General features: G+C 46.6%; 1 protein-coding gene and 1 long non-coding RNA gene across 6 annotated transcripts; both read left to right on the top strand.

The window, feature by feature from the left end:
• The first annotated feature begins 734 nt into the window (after window positions 1-734).
• On the top strand, window positions 735-1,974 carry LOC129146507 (uncharacterized). The gene is made up of 3 exons (XR_008553348.1): window positions 735-852; window positions 1,145-1,197; window positions 1,845-1,974. It is a non-coding gene; the product is annotated as an uncharacterized LOC129146507 (long non-coding RNA).
• Window positions 1,975-3,297: 1,323 nt separating this feature from the next.
• On the top strand, window positions 3,298-8,055 carry LOC119253813 (serine/threonine-protein kinase MARK2-like). 5 transcript variants are annotated; one of them, XM_037521089.2, is made up of 5 exons: window positions 3,298-5,089; window positions 5,387-5,491; window positions 6,279-6,376; window positions 6,525-6,589; window positions 7,749-8,055. In XM_037521089.2, the coding sequence occupies exon 1, from the start codon at window positions 3,557-3,559 to the stop codon at window positions 5,018-5,020; it is 1,464 nt and encodes a 487-aa protein (XP_037376986.1). In that variant the 5' UTR covers window positions 3,298-3,556; the 3' UTR covers window positions 5,021-5,089; window positions 5,387-5,491; window positions 6,279-6,376; window positions 6,525-6,589; window positions 7,749-8,055. The 5 variants fall into 5 exon arrangements, with proteins under 5 accessions (XP_037376986.1, XP_037376988.1, XP_037376985.1 ...); XM_037521091.2 differs by having other exon boundaries at window positions 3,298-5,294; window positions 6,310-6,376; XM_037521088.2 differs by having other exon boundaries at window positions 3,298-5,294.
• The last annotated feature ends 454 nt before the right edge of the window (window positions 8,056-8,509 follow it).

Raw genomic sequence — 8,509 nt, 5'->3', positions numbered from 1 at the left:
GATGGTCTAATAAACATGAAGTCTTTAGAAACTGCTAACTGTGTTTTGGTCAAAGAGTCATCCCCTGAAATTGTATGAGCAGGACTAGAATTACAGATAAACCCAAGTAATGGGCAATTTAAGAATTTAGTTTGTGCCTAAAATAAATTACCAAATGTGTTCTTTATTTTGGCTCATTTTATTTTTTCCCTTGTAATTTAGACAAACATATTACTACTGATTTGGACCTTGAGGCAATTTTAAACAATAAGCCAACAGGTTAAAATGAAAGCAAAAAAAATTACCTCCCTTTAAGGGACAATCAGTTAAAATCTTGAAACTATGTTTGATGTTGAATCCCTCACTGCTTTCCCCAGTTACATACACTCATGCAACAAACTGTTACATAATAACAGAACATTTGAAATTCAAATGTGGCTGATGATGTAAACTTTTATGACATAGATGACACATGACATTTATAATTTGAAGCACTTTGAAATACTGCTTTAAACAAATTAAAGTTTCCCTAATCAAAATAGCTTGAATCTATTTCCTGACAGGGAATGAGGAAAAGTTCATATGTAATGTGTAAATGGGACATTCAAAATGTACTGCTTTATTGAATGTTTTTGTCTTAGGAATGGTTTTAGTCAGCCAACAAACAGCATTCCTCCCATACGGCCAAACTGTTTCAGGAGCTCAGGACACAGGTGTGAAATTCCATTCTAGAGCGAAATTCTGAAGACATATTATTATGTTTTTAGGTGCAGGTGCTCCTGAGAAGGTAGAAGAGAACGTGGTTCAAAACCATATGAGCAGCATTAGCCTGGACTCTATCAGAAGTGACACATGAGTTGGGACCAAAGCAAGGTCAGAGTGAGGGTTAAGGGAAGATACAGGGGGAGGAGGGATTCTGCAAGAATAAGAGCAAAGGCCCTACGTGGAAATAGAATGTGGCAGAAAGAAGGGCAGCTGACCCAGGTTGGTAGGAGATGGGAAGATGAGGCTAGGGTGGGGAGGGCTCAGACCAGAGAGGGCAGTGAAGACTTTAAGAAGGGATTTAGGTTTAATTCAAAGCATAGCAAGATCATGGGAAGGTTTTCAGCAGCAAAATAAATGATCTGATTTTCCTTTCACTCTTTGACTATTTGTGGGATGCTAGATGCTTAAGGAAGGAAGGAAGTAACCATCTAGGAAACCACAGTCATGACCCAGGTAGGCTTTTGGGGGAGTTGTGGAGACTAAGGAATTGCTGGTAGGCTTTTGAAATGTAGCCAAAACGTAATGATGAGTTGAATATGGGAGATGAGGAAGAAAGTAACCAAGGAAGAAGTTGGGGTACAATGAGATGGGGGTGTAGGCTGGGAGGAGATGGTGGGAGTGCAAGTCTGTGGTTTCATTGTGGCCATGTAATACTTGAGATCACTGAAACATCCAAGTGGAGGTGATGACGAGGCAACAGTCCTCTAGTTCTAGGGTTCTAGGGAGCTTTGGGCCAGAATTAGACATTTTGGAATCATCAATCTACATATGATGTTCAAAGCCATAGAAAGTATTAGTTCTGTTAAGCAGAACAAAGAAGGCCTCACTGATGGTGCAAGGGGTTGTCTTTTTACTATGAAGCTATCTGCAGCCACTGCAGCACGAGTTCGATCCCCAGCCAGGGAGCAACCCACATGGTGCAGCAGACCTCTCCTGTCTGGCCCACTGCTCCCCACAGCAGTGTATTTCAGTTAATTGGCCTGTTCTGCTCCCCACTTTGCCTCTGGTGAATCCTCTTACCACCACCACAACCCCTGCACCTCTGGCCTGCACCCCAGCTCTTGTATGCATAAGTAAATAAATCTTTTTTTTTTAAAAAGGGACAAAAAAGAAAAGGAAAAAAAGGAGGAGACATTCAAGCATGTTTGAAAGAATTGGAATCAGCAAATGAAACAGAAGAAACGGCCAGAAACACAGCTCTGTGTGGTAGCTCAGAAAACAAGTGAGGAGAGTATTTGTAGGAGGGAGCAGTAGAACCCATCAAAATCTCCTGAAAGATCAGGTTCTTCAGAGGGAGACAGACCCAGTGGGAAACCCCTCCTGTGCATCCTCCTTCACTGAGACAAACCACCACCCTTCATTCTCCATATCTGTGAACTGCGGCAGATGGAGCAACACTCTTCCAGCTCTGGCTTTTCAGTCCCAACACCCCCTAAGCCTATGATTCTGAGTTTTTGGGACTCTGGCTGCATTTCCAGGGACCTGACTGTGGTTGCTCAGGTGAGACACAGTACTCAGCTGATACTGGTGAATGAATGAACAGAGTAGGCCTGGAGGGGTGAAAGGGAAGTCTGCAGCCCAAGTAGCTACAGGAAACCCCCTCCCCCACTGTTCACATGTACCCACCATTTCTAAGATCCCACAGCAAGTGGGATCCCTGGCGGGCTCAGGGTCACAGCACCTGGACCTGTTCTTTGCCAACAAACTCTCCCAGTTCATGCAAGAAGGGGATATTTCTAAACAAGAAACCTGCAGTGGGAGCTGACCACCCACAGCTGGCCCCAGCCCAGTCTGTCTCAGGTTAGAGGGTGCCACACACAGCACAGTGCATCCATGGCAGGCAATACACTGGGATAGCTACATACACTGTGTTGTGCTTACTGGCTTACAACTCTTGACAGGGAGAGAAGGGGCCTCTGCACTTGAACCAGCAGGTAAAACAGAAATTTAATAGATCTGGGGAAGAGGGGAGCTACACAACATGAATTAAAGCATCTACTGGTCTGCCAGAGCTGCCCACTGCCCTTTGGCCTTGTGAGGTTGCTGATAAACATGCTCATCTCATTGGCAAAAATAGGAGGAAAACTATATCCTAGATAGTTTTAAATGTTAGGATGTTAAGAATGGTCAAGTTTTATGCACAGAACATAGTACATAAATGTCAGTTGATTTTGAGACCCATCAGAGTTTAAGGAAGTGAATGTAATAAGAGACCTTTAAAAGCCAAAACCTAGGACAGATTTTCTAACTAGAAATGAAATGGCCTCTGAAGCATTCTACAGATTTTATTTAATTGGGTAAATTTCAATCTCTAACACAAACCTCTTTGCAGCTGCTTCATTGTAAAACCTGAAAAGCCACTGGGGTTTATCTCTGACTGATTGTCTGCCTCTGGCTCTGACCTCGTAAGGAGGCATTGTGATGGACCCCACAAAGCCTATATAAGCCCTGCCTGGACCAGGGGCTATGTCCTTAAGAGCCAGGAAGCTTTGCGTGGTGACCTGTGGGACTCATTTTTAATTTTTTTGGTTGTGATTTCATTTAGTTTTTCTGTTTTCAGTTAGTGTTGTTAGTAAAGTTAGTATAGTTAGTTGCTAGTATAGTTGTTAGCATTGTTTGCATGTAGTTTAGTTAGCTTTGTGAGTATTTTTTGTTATTATATTAATAAACATAGCATCCTATCACAGGTAGCACAGGTAATACTGGTGAATGCAGTAATCATAGTTGGGAGCAGCTGACATTTAGTGCAGCGGTGGTTGGCACAGCCAGGCTGCTGGGCATCATAGTGAGTGCAGTCAGGCACCGGGTCACTATGTTCTGCAATTTTGGTTCTAAGGACATTGTAATCCGAAACTACCAGATCCTCAGGACCCTCGGGGAGGGCACGTACGGCAAGGTGAAGCTTGCCCGGCACAGCCTCACGGGGACCGAGGTGGCCTTGAAGGTCATCCGCAAGTCCTGGTGGGTGAGCAAAGAGTCCCTGACCAGGGAGGTGTGCAACATGAAGGCTCTGAGCCACCCACACATAGTACAGCTCTTCCAGGTGCTGGATACGAAGGGCCAGCTCATCCTGGTGATGGAATACATGGAAGGCGGGGACCTGCACGACTACCTGCAGCACCACGGGCGCCTGGCGGAAAGCGAGGCCCGAGGCATGTTCGAGCAGCTTCTCTCTGCCTTAAGCTACTGCCACCGCAAAGGAGTGGTGCACCGGGACCTGAAGGCCGAGAACATCTTAATGGACCGGCAGGAGAACGTGAAGCTGGGGGACTTCGGCCTGAGCGTGCAGTGCAAGGGCCAGGAGCTGAGCACGTGCTGCGGCAGCCCCGAGTACGCGGCCCCCGAGATCTACCGCCTGCACCGACACTACGGCCCCGCCGCAGACATCTGGAGCCTGGGCGTCGTCCTCTACTTCATGGTGACTGGGGCGCTGCCCTTCGTGGGGGACAACTTTTGGAAGCTCAGGCAGCGCGTCACCAGCGGCTGCTTCCACGTGCCCGCCTACCTGTCGGGGCAGTGTGAGGACCTGTTGAGGAAAATGTTGGTGCTGGACCCCCAGGCCCGGAGCAGCATTGAAGACCTCGTCACACACCCCTGGGTTAAAATGAGAAGGGAGCTCCTGGCTTTCAGGGAGCTGTCCTACCACCACCACGACCCGGCCATGACAGAAGCCATGGTCACCATGGGGTTTGAGAAGGACGAAATCCACAGCTCTGTAGCGGAAAGGAAGTTTGACTACATCATGGCCACTTACCTCATACTCCACTGGAAACAGCAGGAGGGGCAGGGCAACGCCGTCTTGGAGAAGCCCTCCCCTGTGGCTGTGCTGGACAAGGACAGCCTTTCCCAGGATTGCCACCTGCAGCCCAATGTTTCAAGGAAGAAAACCCTTGAAATCAAGGGTCCTATAGTTTCTGGTTTGCTTCAGCCCCAGGAGTCAGGCCAGAAGGAAGGAAATCAAATTTTGGCATTGGCCAGCCTCATAGCCAACCAAGAACAAAGGAATACGACCTCCAGTCCAGCCCCTCAATCCCCCAGCACAACCCGAAGACCTCCCCCAGGACGGGGTTGGCACCTCCGCTTCCACAGCAATGCAATAGCACCACAGGAAAATTCTTTCCATGCTCCAGAACCTGATAAGACTCCAGCCTCTCCCTGTGGTCACGGCCAAGGCAGGAGGGCCACAGCTAGGCAGATACTGAACTTTGTCTTAAGAATCTGTTGCTTCTGTGCACCGCTCTGTAAACAGCATGGCAGTAACCAGTCACTCAACTAAGTACTGAGACTATCCATAAGCCTTCCTCCAACGGGCAGCCGCCCAGTGACCGTGGTGCACAGGAGAGGGGTGAGGTTCTGGAGATGGGTCAGGGGCTATGTACTGACAGGGGGGCCAGGCAGCAGCATGAGGCACACAGACCTGGGGCTCAGATGTCCAGGGAGCACAGAAGTCCAGGGAGCACAGGATGCACAAAGTGTCCGTGTTTTCTGCACCAGCCACAAGGAGGGAATAGCTTCTCCAAACTGTCCCAAGCATCCATTCCAAATACCTGGTGAGCTCACAGAGCAGCTTGGTGCCCTCCAGGAACAAGAGAGCCCCAGGGAAGTGAGCAACTGAGTTTTGTTGTTGTTTTCCCCCCAACAGTGGCACAGAGCGGAAACAGGCCCTCCTTGAGGTCAGGAAGCTGGTGGCTCCCCAGGATTCCTTGAGGTGTCAGAGGTCTTGGGGTCCAGAGGAGGAAGATTGACGGTAAGAGCCAGCAGCCTGGAGAAGGGAGTAGGGGTGGAGGAGAGATGGCTTTTCAAGGTAAATGGCTGAACAGCTGCTTCCACTCTAGCTTTGTTCTCAAAACAGGTGGGATTCAACAAAAAGGAATGCAATGTGGACAGTGCAAAAATAATGCACATCTTTTTAAAATTTACCAAATTCTGGATTATGATCGCACTGAGTGCCAACATCACCCTGTGTTATAGGTGCATCCACCCAGCTGATGGTGGAAAAGCAGAGCTAGTGAAGGGCCGGGAGGGCAGCAGAGGTGGTAAAGAACCAGCCACTCCAGAGACTGCAGGGCCAGAGGTGGCCAAACCCAGGACCTCACTTCTATATCTTAGGCTCTTTCCTACGAGGGCCACCCTATCCCCTTGCTGGCAGGCCACCGGGCTGACATAATAAGAGGACACAATGACACTCTTTAATCTGAGTGGTATTTTCACTGACTTAATATGAATAGTAACAAGTCCCCCTGGATTTGACCCATTTTAAAAACTGAAATTCTAAGTTGGAAAATAGTTCACCCAGGTAGTTAGTGGTAGCTCAGGATGTTAGGACATCCTGCAGTAATGGCCTGGGTTCCAAATAGGGCATAAATGTTGACATGGAGACACCGGAGGCCGCATTTCCAGGGAGCCAGCAAAGTCTTTCCCACCCGCCCTGCCCCATATTCAGAAACCATAGAATGTGATGGTTCAGAGGAGAAAGATTTTGCTTGATTGTTGACTTGTTATTATGCCTTTACTAAACCAGCAATGCTCCTCAGGGTCCTCAAAATCATTGATTCTTCTACACAGACTGCCAAGAACTGAATGTTCTTTCGAAATGTCTTCCTTCCAAGTCATCCAGAAAAGGCTATGAAAGGTCAGGGTTTTATCTGAAATGGAGTGAATGCTGGTGTGTGTGTCTCCCCATCCCACCCCCAGTAGGTTTAGTTCTAAAATCAATACTAAAAACCTCTAAAGGATTTATCACCCAATGGAATTTGATCCTGTTTTTTTCAATTATTTAGGCAGAAGAGGATTGGACCAAGCCAATCAACAGCATCCAGCTGGGAAATGAGCGAACATTTCCAGGGTAATGTATTGCATGAATGTCATAAACTGACACCCATTCATTGACATTTGATGGTTTTAACCCACATTCCTACCTCAAGACAAATAATCCAGTGACTGTCCTCTTACATATCCAGTGGTATACCTTTGCCATAGATTGATCTTAATTTCTAGCAGTGCATTTGTGAGGTGGAATCTGTGTTTGCAGTTCCCTGAATATGTGAAGTTTGTATCCCCATCAACATATTTACACATACTATTAAGAGGCACTTGTAGTGCTTCTAATATCTTACTTTTCCATTATTTACTACTTATTTTTAATAGAAACAATGTCCTCTGTTGAGTCTGAATAAATATATCAATGTGATGCTATGTTAAAATCAAGGACACTGGCCTGGGTACCACAAACTACAGTATTCCAGTCATCCAATGGCAAAAAGTTCACATTTTACTTCTTCAAAAGATAAAACAGGGGCCTCCCTGGATGGCGCAGGCAGTTGAGTGCAGTGCTGTGAAGCTGTCTGCAGCCTCTGTAGTGCCGGTTCGATCCCGGCCGGCTGGTGAGAATCCCACATGGCGCATGGCACAGCAGACCTCTACTATCTCGCCCACTGCTCCCCTCAGCAGTGTTTCAGTCAGTCAGCCTGTTCTGTTCCCCGCTCTGTCTCTGGTGAATCCTCTCACCATCCCGCACATCTGGCCTGTACCCCAATTCTTGTATGCATGAATAAATAAATCTTAAAAAAAAAAAAAAAGGTAAAACAAGGGTCTCCCTGGTGGCAAAAGGGGTTAAGCACGGCACTGTGAAGCTATCTGCAGCCTCTGCAGCACAAGTTCAATCCCTGGCCAGCCAGGGAGCAACCCACATGGTGCAGCAGACCTCTCTTGTCTTGCTCGCTGCTCCCCTCAGCAATGTATCTCATTCAATCTGCCTGTTCTGCTCCCCACTCTGTCTCTGGTGAATCCTCTCAGCCCCAACACCAGCTCTGTACCCCAGCTCTTGTATGCATAAATAAATAAATCTTTAAAAAAATATAAAACGAGATTTCTTTAAGGTTTCCACCTGAACATTATAAAATCTAAGTATATACAATACCATATAGGGAATCTTGCTAACAAAATAGCATCCTAAATAGTTAACTATGCATATGAACTTTATTTGCTATTCTCTTTAAATGCAGGTCACAAAGGATGGCTGGAACTGGGAGGTTGCCACTGAGTTTGCTGATGGACATAGATAGGCTTCCACTTAACCCAGAACTGGACTTCTAGATGACATGCTTGGTGCCTGTGGGAAACTCTGGGAGGCTTGGAGACATCTAAATGCTTTTTTTCTGAAGAAGACAGTTTGAAATGGAGCTTTTTGTTAAAGTCTCTATCCCATTAAACATTAAATCAGTTGTTGAACCAGAATGCATTTACTTGTATGTATGAATGCATCCGTACTTCTAACACATGGGTAATCAAATACTTAAATTTGCTTTAAAATTCCCATTATCAGGATCTCCCCTGGTGGCGCGGTGGTTGAGCGCTGGGCTGCGAAGCTGCCTGCAGCCTCTGCAGGGCTGGTTCAATCCCCGGCCGCTGGCGAGGATCCCACATGGCATGCAGACCTCTCCTGCCGCACCCGCTGCTCCCCTCAGCAGTGTACTTTGTCTGTCTGCCTGTTCTGCTCCCTGTTCTGGCTCTGGTGAATTCTCTCACCCTCCTGCGCTTCTGACTCTAACCAGTGCTTGTATAAATAAATAAATAAATCTTTAAAAAAAAGAAATATAAAAATTCCCATTATCAGCAAATTTTAGAAAGTCAGATCAATAACATGGTGATATGAAATGGCCATGCAGAAAGGCATACCTGTAAAACAGACCTACCTGTGAAAACACACTACCAATGAATATATAATTAGGTATTACAGCTGTTTTATCTAGGAGTATGTGCATAT

Source organism: Talpa occidentalis, unplaced genomic scaffold, assembly GCF_014898055.3.
Source record: "Talpa occidentalis isolate TD23 unplaced genomic scaffold, MPIMG_talOcc4v2.1 talOcc4.20, whole genome shotgun sequence".
Taxonomy (NCBI): domain Eukaryota; kingdom Metazoa; phylum Chordata; class Mammalia; order Eulipotyphla; family Talpidae; genus Talpa; species Talpa occidentalis.
This window is presented reverse-complemented; position numbering and strand designations above follow the sequence as displayed.

What these genes read in the sequence shown, in the direction of transcription:
- LOC119253813 (XM_037521089.2), top strand. Translation starts at nt 3,557, where the DNA reads ATGTTCTGCAATTTTGGTTCTAAGGACATTGTAATCCGAAACTACCAG.